The 25,824-nt window shown below is 38.7% G+C and overlaps 1 protein-coding gene and 1 long non-coding RNA gene across 4 annotated transcripts; one reads left to right on the top strand and one right to left on the bottom strand.

The window, feature by feature from the left end:
• Window positions 1-6,551: 6,551 nt before the first annotated feature.
• On the bottom strand, window positions 6,552-21,013 carry C1D (C1D nuclear receptor corepressor). 3 transcript variants are annotated; one of them, XM_066546333.1, is made up of 5 exons: window positions 20,908-21,013; window positions 12,242-12,388; window positions 10,540-10,606; window positions 9,995-10,050; window positions 6,552-7,190 (listed from the first exon to the last, which is right to left on the bottom strand). In XM_066546333.1, the coding sequence occupies exons 2-5, from the start codon at window positions 12,386-12,388 to the stop codon at window positions 7,014-7,016; spliced, it is 447 nt and encodes a 148-aa protein (XP_066402430.1). In that variant the 5' UTR covers window positions 20,908-21,013; the 3' UTR covers window positions 6,552-7,013. The 3 variants fall into 3 exon arrangements, with proteins under 3 accessions (XP_066402430.1, XP_066402429.1, XP_066402431.1); XM_066546332.1 differs by having other exon boundaries at window positions 20,775-20,980; XM_066546334.1 differs by lacking the exon at window positions 20,908-21,013 and adding an exon at window positions 14,915-15,463.
• Window positions 21,014-21,031: 18 nt separating this feature from the next.
• Window positions 21,032-23,399, top strand: LOC136554411 (uncharacterized). Its single transcript, XR_010783323.1, has 2 exons — window positions 21,032-21,158; window positions 21,653-23,399. It is a non-coding gene; the product is annotated as an uncharacterized lncRNA (long non-coding RNA).
• The last annotated feature ends 2,425 nt before the right edge of the window (window positions 23,400-25,824 follow it).

The following is a 25,824-nucleotide window of genomic DNA, read 5'->3' as shown; positions in this document are numbered from 1 at the left end:
CTGAGGTACTGACTACTGAAGCTCCTGAAGCCAGCCAGCTACCCTGTGAAGGCTTTGTCTTAAATGACTTAGAACCTCAAATTCTCTTTGGACCAGATGAACTTACCATTATGCATTAACTGAAGGCTTGGCTCAATTATATCTTACCTTTTTGCCATGAGAATCTAAGCACCAGATAATTCTGCAAGTCAGAAGTCACTGCAGCTAATATCAGAATCTGGCCTTCTGCATTCTGAAAACTTGTGCAAGAAAATACATGGGCAAAATCTGGTCCTTAATTTTTCCCATAGTATAACCTCACCCAGGTGGCAAAAGACAAACAAAACAAAACAATAAGGTTTTTCCAAGCCTATTTTCTTCCTGTTAAATTGTGTAAGTGAGTAAAAAGTGTGCAAAGTGCATAAGTCTCAGTCTGGGCAGTTTGCCCTGGTTTGGGGAAAAAGTACAGGTACACCTAGAAATACCAACCTATGCCCAGAAATTACTCACTTACCTACCAAAGGTCTTCTGTGTAATTCTATCTATAAGGCATGAGGTCGAATTCTTAGTCTTTAATGATCTGAGTATCTTCCAAAAAAATAAGATACTTCATTCTACACACCACAAGAACATCTATTAAAAAGAATACTTTAAATGGACTAGTCTTCATTTTACCAGCTCAAGTAAGGAGCAGCTCCCACAGCTTCAAAATGCACCTCCTTTTACAAAACAAATAAACTCAGAATGACAACTGTAACCCTTCTTTATGGTCTGAGATGAGACAAAATCAAAATTTCAGATTTTTAATACATTCAACACACTTAAACAGTGAAAAGAGGCATCCTTACACTGGAGTTACCACTTAGGGAGATGCCACATGTGAGTTAATTCCATCTTAGTTTAACTGGTACAAAACTAAATCCCAGCATGATCGTAATGTAAATCAATTAGATACATAAAAGAGCATCTGCGGTCTACATTAAGTATTTTAAAATCTGAAATAAATAAAGCTACATTAAAACAACACCATTAAAAATGGCAAAGTTTTACTAGAGCTGCAATTCTTCAAATATACTATGTTACAGAGCCCCGTCATCATTTGAGATATCGTGAACTTTAATTTTCAAGCCCATATTCCTCCCTCCGCAATTTGTGGCTTCAGAACTGTGCCGTGAGCTTCTCGTGCATGGCAAAACCAGAACACGAGCAGACTAAGGGCCAGTACCTACCAAGCAGTTTGTGAGGCTCCCCAGAGCCCTTATTTGGATAAATTTTCACTGAGATAACTTTTCTTTTTAATTTCCTAACAATTCATTTCGAATTTTCACCTCAGTGAAGGAGAGTTACAATCTTTAGAAAAACATAGTTGGAAATTTTGAGCTGACATTCCAATGTGGCCTGTACTTTACACACCATGTTCTTCAGCAACTGTAAGAACTACTCAATCTTCCTGGCTTTTGGGGAATTCACTCATGGCAGAGACCAAACATGAAAAAGTCCAATACAAGTAGTTAAAAGTTGGCAAAATTACAGACATCTGGGAACATATTACCATAGGAAGTTGAGGCACTGTGTGGGAGTACAAATAGTAAGCCCTGTATACACTAAAAGTTAAACAAAACTTAACAAATACTGTCAAAGTAGGGAGGGAGTTTAACAGACAAATAAATTTCACTGAAAGTAAGTATCTTAGTGCTGGTTTTGTTACATAAAGACATTCATACCTACATAAAGCCAAATTCTCAGTTCTTTTGTACTGGATTTTTGCTACTGTGACCTTAAAGAAATCAAGAGCTAAACTGACTTAAAGCAAAGAGAATTAAGCTTGTGATGTTATACAGAGTCTCCAACAATAGCATTTCAGTAACATGCACTTCATATTGTTGAACACTGAACTTCTGGACAACCAAGTGATCTAGAACACACAGGTGAATGTGTAATGTGTACATCCTCAGACAGCAGCACACCATGTGATTAACTGCCTTAAGGAATTGCTCTCTCCATGGAAACTTCACAGGAGAAAATGTTTTGTCTTGTGTCTGAGTTGGGGAGTAGGTCTATCAGCCCAGCGCAACAAATTAAAAAAATTGCTGATGCTATCCAACTTGTCAGTGTTTGTTACTAGGCATTTCTCCTTCTCACCTTTCAATAATGGAGACAGAAATTTTTTTTACTTTAAACAATGACTCATTTGTTCCCATGGGGGCAAAAAACACTCAGGAGACGAAGAAAAAAATCATTCTAGAAAACAAATGCTACACCATATTCACGGAAATATTCACACCATGTGAGAGAATATCAAAGACTAATTTTTCGCTTGCAGAACTCAGCAGTTGCTCATTTACTTTAACAGACTCTGCTGCCAAACTGCAGCTAAGAATTTACCCCTAGAATTAGTGCTCTAATAAGGCACATTTGCAACCACATTTGAGTTTTATTTCTTTCCTGTCTGTTCTGGATCATTGTTATGCAAGATATAGCACCATAAATTGGAGGTGATCCTTCACTTAAAAATTAGTTTGTGGTTCATGTACTCTTTGGATATGCTCTCTAGGTACCTTTGACACCAAGACAGTCTTGATGTAAAGTTGGAACAATATAAGCCGAATTAAATCCATTTTCTATCACTTAGACTTTAAATTTGTCAGTGGAATGTGTCCACACTAGACTCAGAAGAAGCCTCTTGGCAATACTGAATTATCATACTGAATTACTTCCATCAATTTGCTGGAGCTGCCAAATTGAAATGATACATGTCAAGGCAACCCTACACTGAAAAGTAAAAGATAGCCTCTTAAATGTTCCATTTATAAAACTTTTTATTCACAGTCAAATTTACTATCCCTTCTGAAATATATCACTTTACAAATTGATACCTTGCCATTACAATATTTCCATGCCATATTCACTCAGCTTAGTAATAAAAACAAGCTTTTGCTATTTCCCCTTTGATATCGCTGATGAAAATGGTGCAGTTCAAGGTCTCCTTCTTAGATCACCAGCACTAAATATTCCATAGATCTGTAATCTTCTGCTACAGGAAAGGTTAAAAGTCAGCAAAAAGATACACTGTTGGTTTTATCAATAAAATATTACAAGTGTATCCCACTGAAAAGCAGAAATTGAAGAAAAAAAACCCAAACAATCACTAATGCTAAGTTGCTAAGAGTGCTCTACAAAACAAAAGCATTCATGTGGACTTTCTGAAACTTTGTGTAAGAAATACTACTCAAAGCAGTTTAGGAGAAAGAAAATTACACCGTCCCACTGCAGAATATAAATGCATTTTTTAACAAATATGTATCGTGTGTGATTCTAAAATGACAAATTGTATTTATTTTCTGTAACTGATGTAGCTTAACACTTTTTTTTTAGTCACTAGCAAGTGAATGTCTAAGAAAGAGAAATAATAACATAAACTAATAATGCCCTGTTTTGACATCTTTACATCTCAGTTTATGAGAAACTAATAACATGTGTACATTTGGGGTGCAACGACTTTCAATTATTTTGCCACTTCTAAGTTGGAAATCTCGTGCCACAGGAGCCACTTCCACTAATGCAACTCTACCCATGTTTCCAGTAACGGACTAGAACTTATTGTTGATGACTCCCAAAAGCTGATACAAATCTTGATCTAGGTAACCAAGGTCTCTCCCTCTAGTGCTGCAGAAACAGGTCACCATCACTTCCTGGGTAATGTATGTCATTTACTATGAAAACTAGGATTTCCCTTTACATTTGTAATATTCCCAGCCCTGCAGTTAAAAACTGAGTATCAGTCCACCCTCTTAAACCCAAGAAAGTTCCTAATCCTGAGAGAATTTTGTTTGCTTAGCTTTTATTATTCCAGATAAATATGTCTGAGGAGATTTTCAATATAACTGCAACACTGACAGTCTTTGACAAAGCTCTATGCTAGCATTGATTTTCAAAGCCAGGAAAAATAAGATGACTTAATAAAAAACAAACTCTTAGGAATGCAGTTCTCCAGGAATAAAAATACTGAAGGAGTAGAAATGAGCCTCATTGATATGTTGACTTCCCAAGTCATATGGCAAGCACTTTTAAGGCTGGAAATTTAAGCCCTAGGAAAATTCCCCTTTTGTTCACAGCCACAGTAAACTCTCTGTCAGAGAAATGTTTTCTAGGAGTAGATCTGTGGAAACTTCACACAGCTCAGAGAACAACTCATTTCTCATGTCAGATAGTCATTTTGTTACAGTAAAAATCTCCTTAATTGCTAGGACAGGTAATGCCAAATTGCTATTTTTATGTAGTTATTTGCCACTAACACAAGTGGGATTTAACACCCTGAGGTGCATTTTCACTTCTCTTTTGAAATATATTTTTGTGAACTTGGAAAATTCCTCATGCGACCTGACACCAAATTCTAGTGCCAGCCGCTAACTTCATATGCCGTCATGAACCTCACCACTTCCTTGGTGCAAAGAAAGAAAAGTTCCAAGAATTCATTAAATGTCTGAATCAAAACAAAATCTTTAACAAAGTAATCACTTCAATGATATAAAAACCACTTAGCATTCATAATCATGATTTCAAGCTTCTTTCAAATAGGGCTGTTCATGAATAATAAGCACAGGGTGAGGATTCTTAGTCTGTAGGGTATTTGTCTGTGTTGTGTTGTGTCAGAAAACCAAAGCTGCAATCCACACCATTAACAGCTGTACTGAATGATGCAAGGCTTTAAAAAAAATACAAAATTGCACATGCTATATCTATTTAAACTGTCCTATTACAAATGTCAAATACCTGCACATAATTAATTATGCCAGATGGACTTCTACCTCCGTAAGTCTCAGCTAATAGCCTTGCATTACTCTTGTTTAAATATTTACCAATGAAACCTGTGTACTTTACTGGACAATGAATAATGATCCTTTTCAGAAATTATCCTTTTAAAACAAAACCTATAATTGAAGCTTAAGAGGAAAATAATGTAATGGAAACGTCCTCCAATCCCCCTTTAATTAACAGCGCTGCACATAAGTACAAGCTGAGCTGCTCATTTCCTCAAGACGATGCCTCTCAAAGCAGAAGATGCTATCTCCCAGAAAATTTCTATATTAAAGTGCTCTGGTTTGTGCTACTTCAGACCACTTCTATCCTCCAACCGCCTTCCCCACTAGTCCAAAGAACACGTGACCTTTTTTCTTTTTTTTTAGATCAGTGGGTCTGTAATTAACATTTTGAACCTCATGCATGAGGTACATGCAGACCTCAACACTCACACCTAGTCCATAAGTCTATTTAAACAGTCTAACACTGCCATCTGCAGTGTCAGGTTGAAAGGGGTACAAGACAGGGCACACAGCCTTCCAAGCAAACACCATCCAGACCTATTTAGAAGAACTGCTTCACATAAATGTGTTACTTTTGGTCAAGGACACACTTTGGGTCTTTCAAATTTTAAACCTTAACTAAACAAAAAAAACCAAACCCAAAAACAAACAAACAAACAAACAAACAAAACAAAAAAAACTCTCCTATTTTCTTGGACTCCCAAGTCCAATAGCTCCTTCATTTGACACAACCATGACATTAACCTGAAGAAACAAAGCACCGTCATTTTAGTTTTTTATAGGCCTTTGACATGTATACTCACATAAGCAGTCCTGTGGATCTGAGGCAGCAAGGTTAGGTACCCACATCTAAATAGTTCTCTTGTTAGATGGATTGAAGGCATTGCTATTTACCTGAAGAGCTTATTGTAAACAAAAATATGTAAATTCATACCAGTCACTAAAAAAGTTTCTAGACATGTAATGAGTTTAATAAACTTGTCAATGCATTGAATTTTTCCTTTCAAATGTGTATTTTTAGATAACAATTAGGGAAAAACCTTCATTTTAATACCTAATTCAGTTTAGTTCACACTCTGCATTGCCTGCTGCAGTACAATGCCAAGGACAGCAACCATCCACTGAACATCATTCAGCTTGCAATACCAGAGCTTTGTTCTTATCATTTTATACTAACAACATTTCCCAAAGACTTGAATGAACTGCTACCCATACTGCATTTTTTTGAGCTAAATCTTCTATTTTTCCTTTGTAATTGTTAATTCCTTGCTAATTGTTAAATAGCTTTTGGGCAGATAATTGAGCTTTGCATTGCAGAATACTGAAAACTGAACCCACCTAACACCCCACCCTTCCTAAACAACTAATCTTCACATTTTGAGGAAAAATACAGTATTTCCAAGACAGAGCAGTAGCTTTTTTTGCACCTGAGGATGCTTTCCCTAATGAAGACTTGAGAAATACCAATAGATGGCCACACTCTTACCACCCCAGAGCACATTTCTCCCAGCATTAGCACTAAGGGAGGAGCACTGCAGCCAAAATTCGATCAAGCTCCTGCATGTGCTGTTTCCTAATACCCATCCCCAGCCTGCTCCTTTTCTTTCGACCCCACAAATTGCCTTAGGGGATATGTAACTTTTTCACTGACTAGACACAAGGGCTTAGAGCAGAATCCAGGGTGTTTGCTTGTGGCCCTTGAAGCCCTGCTTTCTCAGAGGCAACAGAAGTAAGGAAATATTGCACACCTTCAAGTTGAAAAGAGTTTAATACAATGAATAAGGCTTACAAAACTCTAAAACTAAGGCATTTCACACAATGCTCTTTCATAAACACCACAGACTGGATAGCAGTGTTCGAAACTTTTTAATATTGAGGAGATTGATTGACAAAAAAGTGTCAACAAATCATTTAAAAATTGAATTCATAGGCATTATAAACAAAACATCACTAGTATTTATTACCAGCAAGTATATGTCAGGTTATTATCATGTGAGTAATGAAATGTCCAATGTGCATCAAATGGCACTTTTAGATACACATTAAATGTGATCACCGCAGTGACAAATGTTCTGGACAAAATACAATCCTGTAAAATTTGTAAGTATAAATTAATCTGTTATACAGCTCTTCTATGAGATGCATGCAGTATGCAAAACATTTCCAAGTAAGTTCTAGGTGTCCACAATTCTTATGAGGGGAAAAATAGATTTAGTCCTTTTGTCTCTTTTTTCCTTTAACAGGAGATTTGGAAGTATATTCATTTTCTGCATTTGGTTCCCAGAGCGCATTTTTTACAAATCTAGAAGCAGCTCCTTTATCAAGTTTGGATGCCTTTTTCTTGTCTGCTATTTCTTTGACCTTGTTCATGTATGTTCTTATTCTCTCCTAGGGAGAAAAAAAAAGGAAAAGTATTTCAAACCATTCTCCCAAGATTACTGCTAAAATGAATCGACGAGTAGAAGTTCTCCACACTATACACTTCTAGAACTATAATACCTAGAAGAATAGTATTACTTAAATAAATATACCAGGCCCTTTGCAAACTTGAGACTTTCCTTTAGCATATTTTCCATCACAGGTACCTACCACACATCTGCATGACACCCACTATAACAGGAACACAAAGTCCTACAGACATGCAGACTCTGCATTTAATTTGCAGAGATATGGGAACTGTCCTTGCAAGCAAAGTTAGAAAATAAAATACTGAACTCAGTTTGGAGTTTGACCTACACAAAGATGCCAAAATAATATTTAGGTATTTGACATATTTATGGATGCATTATACTACCTAACTACTGTCCACAAAAAAAAACAGAATCAGCAAGTCCAAGCAAAGCTAAAAAGGCATCTTACACAAAATCAAAGATGGTACAAGCATCACACATGTCTGTACCCCAGAAGTTTAGGGCTTAAGTTCCTGAAATGGTCAAGAGGTCTTATTAAAGAACTTATTTAGGGCAACCTGATGAATTTCCAGCCATATCAGAAGTTCATTTTATGGCCATAAATAACAATACAGGCTATTTCCAGGGAAAAGGGCATGCCTATATGACCTATCAATTATTTGGTGTTTATGGGGGTTTTTTTGACCAAACCACAACTTGGACTCAGCCCCACAGAAGTATACCCTCCCAGCTTAACAATCTCATTTATGTGCCTAGTCATCCTCATCTGCTCCTGCAACAAATAAAGAAAATTACTTTGAGAGGGTAGTAAGCAGCTTTAAGATGATAGGAATCTCCCTCTGATAAGTGCCTGCTTCTCTTCACTGACAAGGGAGTACACTTACAGTAACTCTGCAAAATATTTAACAATTTGGTTTACAGATTTCAAGTCTACATATTTAGCCTAATATAGCCTTTAACTGTAGGGCCTTTGGATGTTATGGTCATACAAACAACAGTAATATATATACACATATATGTAGTGCTCTGATACCTGAATTATGAATGTGGATTAACAGAATATGTTTGGATGTTGCTAAAATAAATTTTGATATTTCTCACATTTCTCACAGCCATTGCCACCTCTTTGAATCTGGAACAAAAGTTACAAGACTTACACTACAGAACTGATTTTCAACTCTTCAGTGATCATTTTAAGCGACTGTCAAAAACTTGGCCACTCCTTCTGTATCAAAAACACAGCTTTAACAAGGAGGGCTTTAGAGGGTCTGAAATCATGATCGGACATAATATTTCTTTGGTGACTGAGATGGCTAATGAGAACAGATGGCAAACCTACATGTATTAACATGGGAAAAAGGAGCTGGAAAATGTCAACTTGACAAAAGAAATTAATTCTGATAGCCTGAGTGTGAGTTTTATTAATACAGTTTGAATACCTGTATGTACACAAGGAGAGCAATTCTACAAACAAAATAATCATGACAGAAAGTCTTTTTTAATTCCCTTTCCACATGAATAAGAACATCACAATGTCTTTAGAAGGAAGAAATGTGCATTCATTCAACCTTGATACTTGCAAAAGGAAAAGAGATCTGAGTAAGAAATAAGGCTATGAAAATATTCAATCTTTCTTCAGAGCTAAAACAGCAGTTGTGAAGCAAAATACAAAATACATAAAATACTCACAGCAGAAGAGATAAAAGTTCATAGTATCACTAAATTAACATGATATTCAAACACTACATGATATAGGAGGAACAAAAAACTGACACAAAGCTCACAAAGTATTAACTGATGCATTTTTTAATATGATACAGTCTAGACTACTGAAAACCTCGCAAATTTTAAAATAGAAGTATTCTTGTTATTCAGGCTAGCTTTCTACATTTTTAGTCCTCTCTCCCCTTCCACTGGTAATGCAAGGATTATATTTAAGCTAACTATTTCACATCTGCTGAGATTCAATATTTTCATTTATTCAGGAATTAAAATGAGTAGTGAGAAGTTTGGATTTCTATTTTTTCTTCAGGCTAAATGATTCAGATTTTTAAGTCAGCAGAATTTTCAAGATAGCTGGCTTTCTTTACTGTAGTCATGCATCAAAATGGAATATAAAGACAAAACTAAAGATTTATTATAGGTCGTAAATATGTCACTAATGCAGAATTACTGGACAATACACATACAACTGGTGCCAAAAAAGCTTTTAGCTTTGTTGCGGAACTGGATTCTTTACTGCTGAGAAAATGAATTATTGAAGGGCTTGGAAGGGGGAGGGGGGCACTTTCCCGTCTTCACTAGTAAATCAACCACACTGTACTTTTAGAGTCATACAAAAGTAAGAAAAGGCAGCCTCAGAGATTAACATGATTCCAAGTATTTATAAGGAAAAAAATGCCATACTAGAAGTTATAAATTATTATCAGGCCTGTAACACTTTTCCATTTAACAGATACAAGTGAAAAGTTGCTCTGCACAGAATCCAATTCTCGACCAAAGGTGGAAAAAAAGAAAAGATAAGATGATATCATTCATCATCCTTTTATAATTTCAGCAGACTCTACAACTTTATTTTAAACAGTACTCTTTAAAAGTAAAAAAATTACTTTCTTAATTTAAAGAGCCCAGCAGGGCATATAAGTAGTTTATAACACCATGTAGCATATGCATGCTATTAGAGCAATGTATCATTTTGAAATGTAGATATAAACATTTTTAAACTTCCATTTGGGCTAACCATCCTACACAAGTAGGACACGTGTAGTGTACGCAACTCACCAGCTCTTGTTTCACTGGATGTTCCTTTGGATTGATTCCCTGGGTAGCCAAGTATACTACAAGAAAAAAAACAAGCTTGTTTTGAAATTGAAAGCTATCTATGACTGAAGACCCTATCAAGCAGTCACATAGGAAAACCAAGGCTTCCACATAAAATCATTAGTAAGAATTGTTAACAGTGTCATTAAGTATCTGACAAACTATTATTATTAAATATTGCAGCTAAAATACCCCCAACAACTAAAATGGTTAAAATTTAACAACTAAAATGGTTAAACTTTCAGTCCTTTAAAGAACAGAAAAGACTGCCACAAAGGAACCAGAAACATACTCACGCACGTACAAAATTAGCTTTTCTAAATATAGATTTTTGATTCAGAATTTCAACATCATTTACCCTATGGTTGGCAATAATGTGGGTACTCAGGGTAATTACAAGTTTTTAATTATTTGGCTATGAGATATGATTATTTAGTGTTTGTGGCTGTCTAGATGTTTGACTGCTAATCATAAATACTACGTTTTTCTTTACACCACATACTTACCCCAGAACATAGAATTTAATGTGTACACCGAAACCAGATCCAGCTTTGCTTGCTCAAGAGGATCTAACTAGAATGAAAAAAAAAACATTATATTTGAAGATTTTTAAGCAAGATATGCATAGATTGTGGTAATGTGCACATTTTATAATTGCAAATGTATTCATAAAAGAATACACACTGAAGGAGCATGTTTTTGCATCACAAGTTCACTGAGACTGTGTTTATGCCTTATTTCCATGCCATCACAGGACCATTCATTCTCTCCTCTCCAAGTATTCGTGTAATTCTCCCAGTCTGAAGTTAAACGCCACAGTCCCATACACCAAAAGCACAATCCCTTAGCATGTATCTCTTAAGACTACTGTTCCCATAGTCAGAAATAAAGTCCCTTTTTTTCCACAGAAACTTAATTCAAAATAGTTGTTGCTATCAATGGAAGGGGAAAAAAAGTTTAAAAGTTGCTGAAACACAAACATCAATATACAATCAATGAATGTTAACATGACACATGGCAGACCGTGTCTTCAACGCATGTCAGAATACTTATGGATATAAAGCAAAGGAAGGATAAAGGTAATGAAAGGGTTTTTGTTTCCCTTGACTGTCTAAGTCAATTTATTATTTTAGTCCTACACGACTTCCAGAAACTCTAATAATATCATTGTAGAGCTCACTATTCTAACATGGATACTGTAAAAAGATCTGTGTTGTCAAGACCGTTTTCTTCATAATTTATTTGTGTAAGAAATCCTCACAGGATAAAGAAGTTCCCTCATGTGTTGCCTTTTTCTTGCCCTACAGAAACAAATTACACATTAGGCTTTAAATGTTATAAGACAGAGACGCTTATATGAAATTCTCAGGCACTACCTTGCTCTAAAAAAAAGTCACATTTTGCAGACTTATAGCATAGCTAGAGGAGACAGCTCAGGTTCTACAAGTCTAGACTTCTGGAATCAGATCAATTCTCACTTCTGCCAGTTCACCTTCACATCCTGCTGGGTACATCAGTTCCATTCAGTTTGCTGTGAAGAAGTCTCAATCAAAAATGTGAGTGACCTCTCCATTATGGACAAGCATGTTAAGGAAGGTCAGGAATAAGCTATAATGTCCCTGAGCTAAATGTCTCACTGGTGTCGCGGTGAGGGAAACTTGGACGCTCAATATGAGTGTTTAGCAAGCTTCGTTTATTGAAGAGAGCATCATCAGACTTTTATGCACAACAAGTAATAAGCTCATACATATTCTGCAAGCTAAGCAATCTATTGGCTATACTACAATATCAGCTCTTCCTCATACCTTAGGGGTTACATCTTTCTTTTCTCATGTCTCTCTCACTACTTGTTATTGTACCACAGCTATGGTCAAGGACACAGTGTTTTGCAGGTGCAGGGACCCAGATTAGCTGCCTCCTCCCGATTCTTGGTCCAGAACGTGGCCTCTGTCACGTAGCCGTTCTTCCACACACTGGTAAAGTTATCACTTATCAGCTTGGAAGAGCATGTGTTGCATTGTTGAGCTTGTAAGACCATCTAGATTTCTTAGAAATGTAAGGACTTAACAGTAAGTGTCAAGCGTAGGAGTGTCACTTTTGTTATTTCTCAGCGCAGTGGTTGGCCTAACAGACCCTGTTATTTCAGTTCAGACTCTCAAGTATTTGTGTATTAACAAGGAAAAGAGTTTAAAAAGGAAGATAACTTACCTTTTGCAAAAGCTCACTCCTAGAAACTGACATCATTGTCTTCAGCATCTCATCTACAGAACCAAGAGACTTTTCAAATGCTGTGAGATAATCATGAATTTCAGTGGGGTATTCTTCCATGTTATTATCATCTTCTGACATTTCCATCTGGAAAGTGGAAACAAAAATAATAATCATTTCATTAAGTACCTACAGACTGTAGGTACTTTAAAGACTGCAATTTACAACACAAAGCATTAGCATTCATTCATTAAACATTATAAGAAATGCCTACATGTGAAGAGTTTCTTGCAGATAATGCCAGCAGCAACATTGTAAAAGGTTCTGCCATTTCAGGGATATCTCCTAACTCCTGTGCAAAATGGCATGACGGATCATTACAATTTGCACAACTTTAGTGCCTATTCTTGCAACGGTTCTAAAACAGTATTTAGCTTTTATAATCTGTGATAGAAAGAAATTATTTGCATGTTTAAAAGAGGTGTTCTATAAATCACACTATATAAAGAGCTACACCAAGCAGCAGGCAGGATACCAGGAAAAACAAAACCAAAACTATCTAACTAACCGAAAAAAACCCCAAACTACAAACCAAACCAATGGGGATACAGTCTCTCTTAGAAAGAGACATTACTTCAGCACCAGTTATGTCATGGTCAGTTCATTTAGCAGTAGATCCAAAAAATTCTTCTTGTGAACCCTGTATCCAGCTTTCTGAAGTCCCTATGGGGTATTATAATCCCCAATATAACTCTACCTGTAGCAAAGCTGAGTTGATTTTGGGATTTCAGAATACTCTTGCAATCTTGTCAACACATCAGTGCAACTAGGAAATAAGATGTGAAAAATCCCAAAGCACCCTTTTTTTGTTCCCAGAATTCACAGTACCATGGTATGGCTACTGCCAAGCCATCTGGCTGCTAGTTTATAATCAATATCTTTAATTCCTCTCGTATCATAAATCAGGTATTATCTTGGGGAGTAAATGTTACTTAGAGCTATGTTATTTTCTACAATATCTACTGAGCACCAACTTTTCGAATGTTCTAAGGAAAAAAGAGAAGAAATATGTAATTTTTCCTGCCTATTTGGTGAGCTGAATCAAGAAAAGTGGGAACACCTGGATCACTGCAGACTTTTCTTGGACTAAAGTGTGATAATCCCACTCTCCAGGTGCTGAGTACAGAGAGAGGGAACAGAAATCAAAGAGACTGCACTTTATCAATGAACACCAAGCCACACAGTCAGTACAAACAGCAAAGAGCTGTCACATCACTGCAGTTTGTTTTAGATAATGATTTGATCTTTCCCTTTCCCTGGCAAGAGCAGGGATGTGTGAGAGAGGTTTATTTTTATTTATATTGTCTCTTGGAGGTCAAAAAGGAAGACAATTGGGAGAAAAAATGGTGTGGAGCTACTCAAGCTTGCCTGCAACTTCAGTTTTAACCACACCACGTGATTTCAGAAATATGATCAGGCAGTTAACAAGCCCAGTTGCACTGCTATTGTTTGCACAGTTAAGAATTATAATCCTACTCAGCTGCATGACTGCTCATCCTGGTCAGAGCTGGTTTTCACACTGAGTACAGAATCACAATGCCAGCCATGGTAAAGGTCCCCTCCCCACCCCAGCATGTAAGCCACACACCACATACATAAGTATTACTTCTGTCAGCTGTGGCAGACCCAAGGAAGAAAGCTGAGCTGGATCCACAAGATGCTGCCCACAGAAAGGCAAAATACCAATACAATTATTTCTGACATTCACAATAACACTTCTTGTGTTTCGTTCTACTCTCCTAACCACCTGCTTTATAATCTGCCATGTTAGGTTGATTAAAAGGGTTCAGAAACAATGTTTGTTATTAACTTTTGGTCATATAATACAGCATTAAAAACCCCTCAAAATTACAAAAGAAACTATATTTTCCTAGTTGTTAATACAGCCAAGTTTGGTAAGAAGGTGTCTGTCAACACATGTTACCTACACTTACACAAACAGGAAGAGGGGTAATCCAATCCAACAATCACTTACAGATCTTTCCATCACTGCAATACTTAACCTACTATGGTCTTGATTTGACAGGCAGGCATGAACACAGTGATAAATTCCAACTTCTCTCTCTCCCTTAATCAGTGTATCCAGCACCAGCAAGAACAAAAAAGAGAACTAACAAAAGCCTATAGCAAGTATGTGTTACCAAAATTAACTGGAGCTGGTTTACAAGGATAAGCAGTCACATATTTGAAATTCTTTTCAGTATACCAAGTTAGAATTAAGGAATAAGACAGAAGCAGAATAGGAGCATAGAAGGAAAAGATAACAAATACAGTCTGAAATACATTTTGCTATCATTGCTGTCTCACGAACCAGAAAGAATTATGCTTATCCTCATATTTACTGAATATTTATTTACTCAACACTATTAGCCAGGAAAGGGAAAAATCTGTCTTGGTTTGAAAGGCAGGTGTTTGCCAATGAAGGCAGGAACCTCCCTTGGAATGGAAAAATATGACCCACTTCCCTCCAAATTATTATAAATTTGAAATTAAGGGGATTTCAGGCAAAGATATGGGAAAGGAATAATAGACCTTTACTAGTATGTATACGGATAAGAAGGCAAACAAAAACAACAATGGCAGAACACAAAAACACCAAACAGAACCACAAACCCAGTTGGAGCCTCTCTCGGCTGTCGGGCACTTTCCCCTTCGGTGCAGTTCCAGCCACAGCCGGCAGGGGCGCTGGTGGCTCCCGGCCGGGCACGGCGGATCCCCGCGCCGGCAGGGGCGCAGCGGCGCGAGCTCAGCCGCGTCTCCCTCACGTGGTAATGGCGGGCGGGCTGGATGGCGAAGAGGGCTGCAGCAGGAACCTCGGAGCGGCGGCTGGGACTGTAGAGGCAGGCACACCCGGGGGCAAAAGAAAATGTAACGGAAAACCCCGCAGCTTTAGCAGGAGCTTCGGGGAGGTCGGGTGGACACGGGGTGCTAGGTAAAAGTGTAGCAAAAAAGCCCGAGGCAGCGTCGGAAAACGGAGAGTCTGGGCAGCAGCAGCCGGGCTCCTCTGCAGCAGCTGCCACACGCAGCCGGGGAGACGCGCCCTCCGGGAAGGGGGAGAGGGTCGGGTCCCGGGTTTTCCCCTGAGGTACCCCAGTAGATGGTGAGGGTCCTTTCCAGCCGGATCGGGTGTTAATTAGGTCCCAGTTCATCAGCTGCTCTTACGAGCAAAGGCTGACCTGAGGTAGGAGAAGCAGTGGGAGGACAAAAGCTCTGTAGTGGCAGCAAATCCTCCGGGCAGCGACCACAGACCGACTGTTCCTCTGTCCCTCCTCCGATGCCGAGAGAGAGAGAGCCGGGGCGAAGCCCAGCCCCTCACGCCCCAGCCAGAATCTCACCATATCTCTGCCCTTCCCAAGAAAAAGCCCCTCAGGTAAGAGAATAGGCAGCCGCACCCTTCCCCCACCTTGGCCATTTCTTTTGTCTCCCATAAGTATCGGTTGTTATTGTCTCTTACAACAAATGGGACAAAATTCCATGAAAGAAAAAAGAAAGAAAAGGAAAAATCTTAACCTCCAACAACCGAACTTCAATGGAAGAAGGCTGCCCTTTAGCCTGTGTAAAGAACCATTCACTGATAAGTCTGCTGCTTCTGCCTGGGGAGCGGGAAGAAATTATTAAACTTGTGTTTTCTGTTCACTTCAACAGGAACTAGCAAGTTCCTACTCCTGCTGTGTAGAGACCTCTGTCTGTATTTCCGTTACACTGTTGTTTCAGCATAAGTAATCTCTAAACATGCCAACAATGAGGCAAGTCAACAGCCTTAAATAATTTTGAGCAAACTACATTAAAAACGTGTACACTAGAAACTCCAAAAAACTGTTTCTGCCAAAGTCAACACATGGGTTGTGTACTCACACCTGCACAATGACAAAGCCAAAGATAGCGGGGAACTCCATGACTCTCTAAACATACACCCAAAAGCTATACTGCCCTCAGTAGTTATGTTTCAGTTATTAAATAACAAACAAAATTTTCCTCAAAGTTCTTCAAGTGTTTATTTTTGTATTTTGAATAAGCAAAAACTTAAGTCAGTCCCTGAAGACAATGTTAATTAGACAGATTTTCTTATTTGAATTTATTGACTTTCAACCAGATTTTATTTGGGACTGAGTTCTCACTTTAAAAATTAAGGATAGTAGAAATATTCAGATAAGAGAAGTAATGAAAAATTCTAGCTAGGTAAGGCAAACAATGGGGAATTCTAAAGGAAATAAGATAGAATTTTCATTATCAAGCAATAAGACCTATGATGCATAACACATAACCTGTAGTTGTGCAATGGTAACACTTTAAAATTTTGAGAATGCAAAGAAAGGTTCATAACCCATAAACATAAATACAAAAGAAATTGACTACTTTGATTAAGGACACAGAGGCAAAAAAACTGATGAAAAATGTTGTACAACTTCCTAACACAAACTGACCAGAAACAAACTTCCTTTTTAATAACCCTGAGCTGCCATGTCGTTTTTGGGGAAAAACCCCATAAGAATATGTATTTGAGGAAGAAAAGGACTTTAGATTGCAAAAGTAAACGAATTTCATGAGAAAATTTATGCATTGCATTTAGGTCTGTTTAAAAAAAATGTTTGTTAGTTTCCATAGGTACAAAATTTCTGAATATTCTGAAATTTCTGAAAAATTCTGAATAAATTCTCATTTATTCAGAAAGATGACTGCATTTTCTGCTTAGAACACAAGGAACACCTTGTTCTCTTTGCAGTCAACATATCAATATACTATAAACCAAAGTAGGTAATACAAACTGCAGAAAGGGAGGGAAATATCAGACATTATTAATGAACCACAGAAAAGACACAAATATGAAAAGGAGAAAGAGAAAATATGTCATCTTCTGCAGACTCGATAAAAACAACTACACAAGTGACAATCAAAAGCAGTTTGCTGTAGTGTTAACATGGCTATTAATCTAAGATACCTTCATATGGCATTTAACTTGGTTGTATTTTAAATAAAAAGAAACAGAATACAGATGGTTGTGGACAATACTACTAGCAAACAGTAGTCAATTTTCAGGTGGCTTTTATGAATAATCTTTTAATATATCTAGAGGTGATTTAACACAAGCCTTAGAAAGCAATTGCCAGCTGCTTAGAAAGCAAAACCAAACTTCCCTCCCTGCTCACACCCCCCCCTCTGCCCCCCCCGCAAAGCCCCATACTGAAAGATATAAACTCTAATTAGGCCATAAGTACCTCTATGAGAGATTTTACTGAAGATACATGGTGAACATAGTAGAAGCTACATGCATCTGTCAACATGGTAATAAGAAACCACTCGAGCAGAAATGAAAAATGCTCAGTGTTAGCATCATGCATGTGGTTTTCAAGTGGAATTAAAACTGCAAGTTTGGGATATTTTGTAACATGTAAACAGAAGACAAAAAGCGATTTAGCATTCTGCTAAATATTGCAATTTACTCATCATGTTAATTCTTGCCTATTCCTTAAACACTAAAAGGCCTTTTCTTCATACTTAGCTCAGATCCTTTATTTTTTCAGATTTTTCACCTAATAAAAATCAGATTAGGTAATTAAATTATTTCTTCTTTTCATGGATATTTACTGATTGCATGGAGGAAAAAAACAAACTAGAGAAAACAAAAACAAACCCAAAACCTTTCAGTCAGGACATATAAAACCGCTCTGAAATTCAAAATAAACACACGAACGTCATCGATATGACAAACCATCTCTGTCAGCTCCTGAAAACTGGCACTGTCCTCCCTCTCGTGTGTTCTGACTCACAACCTGCAGTGAATGCAGCTGATGTGCAGGTGCAGCAAAGTGTGTAACTTCTCTAACACTGTAGTTTACTGCTGTGGCTGTAGGGCAACAGAACAATGAGCATTTTAAATTTAAAGCTACCAGAGATGAGAATTAAGTTCTTTGGCCACAAACCTCCTTAGGGCAGAGAAATCCATGTTTGCAAAGTTCTGAGTACAAAAGGCTGTAATCTGTGACAGACACGTATTATTGCTCATAATAAATAATTACTTGCCCACTAGTCATCACTGTGCCCACAGGTCTGCTTTGCTTTGTCCTTTCAAGCCTGCTTGGGGCAGCTGGAGAGCAAATCTCTACAATTAGAGAACTCTTGCAATGCAAACTCACAGTTCTGTTTGCAAGAAAGATTTCCATTGCAGAAGTAAAAAAGCCTACAATTAAATATCATGTATACACTAGTAGGCTTATCTTGATCCCCTTAAAAATATCCCAACTCAAGCCACGGTAGTTATGTGGGGCATAATTTGCACTATAGTACAACTGGTAAACAGCCCTCAAGAAATCCCTGCCTTCAAATCCAGGCTCCAGCCACCAAAAAATCCTACACAGAGCCATCCTACAAAACAGCTCACACTTGTCAATCTTTTGCTGATGCCACTGAGTCACTTGAGCTTCAGCAGATTTGCAAAGTTTATTCTAATCTGTTTTAAAAGATTAAAATTTTAAGGGAGAGAATAGTATTATAGGCTCATTTATACTTCAGCCAATAGTGGATATCCTATGGGAAAACAGCTTGGATTAAACATCCCTCATTCACCACAGCCCCATCTATATCCACTCATGTAAAACTTCAACTCCATCTGCAAAATTCATAAAACACTTTTACTCTCTGTAATCAATTGTCCCAAATTCCACATCTTGGATGACACAGTGGCTTAGTGGCTTCTTTTTATGAACAAATCCAATATAACCTGTTTCTTGTTCATCTCCAACCCATCAGTACAACCAGCATAAGTACAATTAAAAAAACAGCTTTCTTCAGGTATGTGCAGAACACTTCTTCATGAGAGGTTTTCATAAAAGCTCCCACACTCAGATATGCTGCCACACTTCAGTTCATGTTCACTCTAAAGTGACACTAAATTTGTGTCTCTAAACTGGTCTTTAAAACATATCCTTTTCTTGGCACTGAACCTACCAGGAACTTCTTGTGCAGCTAAAGACTGTTTCCTTGGACAAATCAGTTTACACACAGTGGGGACAACAATCAATAATGAATACTTCTGTCCTACCAAATTTCCAGCAAACAGGAAATTACCTGCCTGCAGTTTGCACCTCCTGTATACTTGTAAACTATGGAGAGTTTACTACTTCTTAAACCTGCTGCCACTCTCCACTGGTATCAGCACCATTATTATGAATATCCAGAATTAAAGCCAAGAGGTTTTTCCAATCCTTTCAAACTGCTGACCTAGTTTCCTTTAGCCACTGGTTCCACAATACATGTAAAAGCACTTCCCTTTACTAAAATGCCATTTTCTGTATTTGCAATTTGTGTAGTGCCTCTCTGTACCATTTTGAACAGCAATTCAAAATGTATTTTTGACTGGTTCTTATTTGGCAGTGCTATTATTTTTATTTGGCTGTTCACTATTAGAAGCATGTTTACCCATTTTTTGGTTCAATATAATTTAGTAATTGTGAGATGTTTGTGTTCTTAGCATCAATTTTACTGATGCGGGAAAAAACATCTACCTGGAGCTATGGTGGCCAGTCCATTCTGGTGTACTGTTTATTTATTTAGAGGAAAAGCAGATCACAAAGGAAAAAACAATGCTAAAAATCTTAGGCCACTTCAAAGAGAAAGGCACTTATCATAAAGGTTTGTGTAACTTGTACACTGCTTTTGTGACATGAAGCCTGAAAATTCTACCAACTTCAAGTTTCTCACACTCTGGAGAAGAGCCTTGGGTTGAGTGTTTTCTCATTTCCTTACCAATGGTCATACTGCCACAGGATTAGCAATAGCCAGGTATTTTAGATTTGACGTGGGTTTTTTTATACTTTTAAAACCAAGAAATGAGCCAGACACATTTCAGTGTTGATTCTAAAGTCCAGTTCTTCCATTTTTGTTTGTCTCAAAATGAGGCCTTTTAATTGGCAGCATTTAAAGTTTAATTTGCTAGTGGAAGTCCATTCCACAATGCTGGCAGCAACTAAGCTTGTGGTCAGAAAGCTGTGGCAAAGTGACAAGGAAGGGGACATTTTCACCTTAGCAGCAACATAAGAGCTACAGAAATTTCATTACAAGATACTCATAACTTTAAATACTACCTGCCCTTCGTTAGGTGCTGCTTAACTGTGCTCACGGCCGGTATATGCACGCTGTACCTTCTTTTTGAAAAACTTAGCAAAGTTCTCAAGGCTCCTCAAGTTGCAACACTATTTTCCCAATTTTTAACAGGAATGTAACTGTTTACTGCCTACAGAACGTCCATCCTCAAAAAAAGCCTGCAGTCCATGTTCTTCTTCTCACGTACACGTGAGCAAGTCGTAAACATGTCATATATTAAACATTCAAGGCCAGGCCGGATGGAGCTCTAAGCAACCTCGCCTAGTGGAAGGTGTCCCTGTCCATAGCAGAGGGGTTGGAACGACACGATCTTTAAAATCCCTTCCACCCCAAATCACGCTGTGATTCCATAAACCTCGTTTATAATGCTCACCAGCAACGCCTGCAGCGCCCACGACGCACGCACAGCCTCCCGACAGCACGCTTCCCCGCTTCCCAAGGCCTCGGGAAAGGCCTAAAGCCACAGGAAGTCGCCAGGGGCACAGCTGGGGGGTGGCCGCTCTTACCTGCGGGCGGGCGGCCGAGCACCGCGTGCGGCTCCCGGGCACGGCAACGGTGGGGCGGGACCCGCGCCCGCCACCGGCGGTGACGTCAGGGAGCGGAGCGGGATGCGGAAGTGGCGGTCTGGCGAGCCAGCCTTAAGGGGAAACGATTCCAATCTCGTAAATGCGCTTGGTCGAAAGGGAGCCAGGCAATAGGGCCCGCAAACAACCGGAAGATTTGATTAGGAAATCATGCACTCGGCATAGGAGTTGGTGTAAGTTAGTCCCGGACATGCACGAAAAGCGCACGGCAGGGGGTTTTGCAGAAAGGGGAAGGGGCACAGGGAAGAGAGAAAGGAAGAATTAAAGGGGAAAGAGAGAGAGAAAGACAGGGAAAGAGAAAGGGATCCAACTAATGTTCAGGGCAGGGATACCTTTTTATGGATAGGTTTCCCTGCCCTGAAGACTCATTTCTCTCTTTCTATGTAAATTAGTTCTCATGCAGTCTGTTCTATCAAGGGTCTTGATCCCTCCTACAGCCCATGCCCGTCTTGGCCTCATTCCTCTGCTTGCATTGTGGTTTGTTGTGCTTATCTCCAAGAACTTAAGCAAGGATATTTATCTGAGAAAAGTGGTACCCTACCTCCTCATGACCCCCTTCTCCAGTCACAACTTGTTCTTCTTCACAGTGTGTTAATACCAACAGTCTTTTGCTATTACCAAGAATTCTTGTCTGATGGGATTCCTGTCTGATTCATTGGTTTCACAGCCATCCAGTTATCAGCGTTTGAGACATACATTGGACCCTTATCTTCTGGGATTCTACAGTGGGGAGGGAGATGCTCTTTTAAAGCAGAAACTTGCTTTCCAGCGGCTGGCTCCTCTGAGTGGAGAAGGTAAACAGCCAGCATGACATATCTCCAGCTGTTCCCAAGCTCTTGCAGTTGCTTCCTGGAAAAAAGGAGACACAAACTGTGTATAGAGATGGTCTCCAAAAGCCAGAGATTGCATGGAGTCATTCCAGGGGATCGGCACTGGTTCCTGCCTGACACTGCACATCTTCACCTCACCCTCAAGTGAGAGTTGGTTTCCAGTTGTGTTATTGGCTGTGTTTTCCACTGTGTTTCTCCACAAGTCCGGACGAGGCTACCACAGGGATTGGAAAGACAGAGCACCTCTTCTACGAGGGAATTGATTGTTCAGCCTGGAAAAGTGGCTTAGGGGTGATCTATTTGCTGCCTCCAGTTCCTGAAGGGAACCCACAAGAAAGAGCGGGACATTTTACAAGGACATGTCATGACAGGACAAGAGGGAATGGATCCAAAGCAAGCATAGTTTTAGATTAGGTATTAGGAAAAAATTCTTGACTGTGAGGGTGGTGAGGCACTGGAGCAGGTTGTTCAGAGAAGCAAATGTCCCATCCCTTGAAGTGTTCCAGGCCCGGCTGGAGGGGCTCTAAGCAGCCTGGTCCAGTGGAAGGTATCCCTGCCAATGGCAGGGGATTGGAACTAGAGGATCCCTAAGGTCCCTTCCAACCCAAGCTATTCTAGGATTCTATAAGATTTCAGCAAATAAATCTAGGTTCAAAATGCAGTGGATTAATATTTCTCCACTGCAAGAGCTCACTGACTGGAAGATTGTACCAACACATCTGTGGCTCCAAAAGATAAGATCCACATTTTACAGATTTACATTCTGATAAATAGTAAAGCAGAAGTCAGTATCTGCATCAACAGTATTGCCATTACTTGCCAAAGACCTCTTTTTGCCTCCTGGAGATTATTCAAGCTCATCTGGAGATTATTGTAAATTACGTTTTGCAGCCTATCCCCTCCAAGATAAGATCACTGGAGTCCTTCATCATAGTCGAAGAGGGCCTCCTCTCAGCTGTAGGTTACCAGGAGCCTGCATGTGGCTGACTAAGGTTTGGCTGGTTGCTTGAAGGAAATGTGCTGAGCTGGCTTGCTTAACAACAGAGTGTCTAGAGGAAGAGAAAAACAGGTCCTATCTGGAGAAGGACAAGTTCAAGGCTGGGGAAAGTAGAGTTATATCTCTAGGGGAAGCAGGAGTAGAACTTGGGGATCTTACCTAGCTTCGGTGCACTTCCCTGCACCTTCAATACTTTAAAAAATACCACAAAAGTGAGCTTCCTTTTAATAAGCTGGTTTACATCATCTAAGTGCTATACTGTGTCAATTCTAACTAGATCAGTGTGTACTGCAAATGAGAGTCTTTCTCCCTAGTCCCAGTTGGAAGCATATCTAAAAATCTTCAGATGACATTGTTACTTGTTTACATCTTGCCTCCTTTTCCTGCAAGAGATTTGAAAGTTTAACTTCTCAGTTTCAATCAAAAGTGGCTGCAAATGAGTATTATAAAAGCAGCAAACACAGGGATTATTTAAGAGCCTTTCAGCCATATGTGGGACACATACAGGTAGTAGAATCACTGGGGTAGAGAATGGTATCCCTACTGTATGCAAATATTTTGTTGTAATAATAAAATTTTTCACTGCATTTTCATAGACATTTCTTATTTTCAAAAAACACAGTCTTAATTATTTCCTCATGCTCATTTTTACTAGTACAAGCACAAAAATATGCACTGTAAATAAAAGAGAATTTAGGGGAGTTTTCTTTTAAAAATATTAAAAAATGGAACAGTCTGAAGGGTAACAGAGAATTAGCAAGACCTGCACTCCTAAACAGAATAATACTTTGCAATTCTAGTATGCCAAATGTCTACAAGGAGGTTAGAGCACTTAATATATGTTTAGTTCATTCTTACCTCAGTATTCACATGTCACAGACCAGGAAATACAGATAGGGGATTTGATTGATAGACTAATTGATTTGCCAAATGTTGGGTAGAAATTGTTGCCAGGGTCTTATTTCCTAAACACAATATTTTGTTTCAATTACAAGATCAAAGGAAAATGCAACATGTGCTGATCAATGTTCAGATTCAGCCAACTCTGTTTGTAGAAGATTGTAACCATGTAGAGCATTAATGCAGTACAGATTGTGCTCTGCATTCCCATACAATGTGGCTCTGTCTCCTTCTACTGGTTTACATTTGTTGTAGATTTGCTCCTACTGGCTCTGGACAGATTTATACTTTTGTTCAGTTAACTGGAGTTCCTCCACTGAGTGCTTACATTGAGTGCCAAGTCTTGGAATTTCTTGAGCCAATTCACACTCAGGAGATTATTAGGTATAAAAGCATTCATTTTCTGCTTAAAATGGCTGCACTACTTGTTTGGTTTTCTGGAGCAGTGAGTGAGGAGTTAAGAATTCACATTTATCCCAGCCAAAATCTGATTGAGATACAGCTCATATAATGCAAATGGTTTATGCTGGTGCCACTCTGAAAATATACTATTATTTTATATATGGATATCTATAGACAAGTCTATCCACAAAAAGCTGTACTGGCATCTGGTACTTAATGGAAACCATTTAATTTGAGAGGCTTATGAATGATTATTGATTTTTCTCGATCATTCCCAAAACAAGAGCAAACAACCCTGAATATTTTTGCTGAAGTAGTCAAAGTGACAAGCATCTTTAAAATAATTACTGCATTATTATGATGCATCTCATCCACTGCACATACAACGTAATGATTCCTGCAAAGTCAATGTTCTTTGTGGAGCAAAGTGGAGGCCAAATCCTGTAGTCTTGGCCTCACTGGACTCACTATACAGCCTGGGTCATGCAAAGAACCAGAGCCTGATGTACAGACCAGCCGTGGCAACTCCATCTCCCTGAAACAACGCCACTGAAAAACCTTTGGGAGATGTCATGCAGAAGAAAATGTAAATGAAAAAATTTAGCCTAGATTCTTCTGCTGTGAATCTGGTGTGAATATAACAAAGACTACTAGAAGCTACTTGTAACAAAAAGGTTAATAAACCATTGGCAGGATAAAAATACAGACTCTAAAATCAGACTAAAAATCTGACAAGCAGGCCAGTTTGGGAGATGTTCATGTGTCTAGTACACGTGTCTGAAGGGCACCTTGGGTCTTTTGGAATAGACATTTTGTTATTGTGAGGCCCACTTCTTGGCAGTGTAATCTAATGAATTTGCAATCTAATGAATTTGCAGTGTAATCTAATAAATCTGCAATCCCATGTGTGGGCAGACAGCAAGTTACCAGAAGAGGGTGTAGCAGGAATAAACTGAAGCACAAACATCCATCTGCTTGCCAGTATCACCTGACGTGCACTTGTTCCTTGGTGGATGAAGGGTGAGTACCCAATGTTTCCTCTGGTAAATCAGAAGACAGACATTCCTAAAAGGACAGTGACAGGCAGCTACCTGTCAATGCCCTGTTTATGGGAAATTGTCTCTGCCTGAATTCTTCTGAGACCAGATGTATGCAGGGAAGGAGGCACAGTTAGAGATTTTACAGTGATTTATTACAATGCACATGGTGAGACCAGAGAGACCAAGTATCTATCTGGCTGCCAAATTTGTTTTTCTTACTTGTTAGATGGGATGAGAAGGGGAAGAGAGTCTTGAGGCTAACCCACGTTTTCAGCAACTAAAAATCCTATAGTGGTGACATTAGCACAGTGGAAAAGAAATGCAACCTCCAAAATTTTCCATGTTCTGTTACACTTTGCTGAACTTAGGGGCAGCATGTGTGGCAGCCTGAGCCCAAGTGAACTTAGACTCACCTTTCAGTTAAAATGCTCTGGAAATGCCTTTTTTCTGCACTCAGATTGAATTAGAATGGCTTTAAATCTACTAAACACAGACTCTTTTCTCTTTTGAAAACATAAGATTTCTAATCAAAATATAGATGCAAAAGTACACAGAAAGAAGGAAACTGAGATTGATGTATCTTTGGTTTAGGGAGGAAAAATAATATAATTCAATAAGACTAGCTTAAGCCCTCTAATTACAGGTTTTTTAGCACAACAGATAGGGAGTA

Source organism: Molothrus aeneus, chromosome 3, assembly GCF_037042795.1.
Source record: "Molothrus aeneus isolate 106 chromosome 3, BPBGC_Maene_1.0, whole genome shotgun sequence".
In the NCBI taxonomy this organism is placed as follows: domain Eukaryota; kingdom Metazoa; phylum Chordata; class Aves; order Passeriformes; family Icteridae; genus Molothrus; species Molothrus aeneus.
Note: the sequence above shows the minus strand (reverse complement) of the source record. Positions and strands in the feature narration are given on the sequence as shown.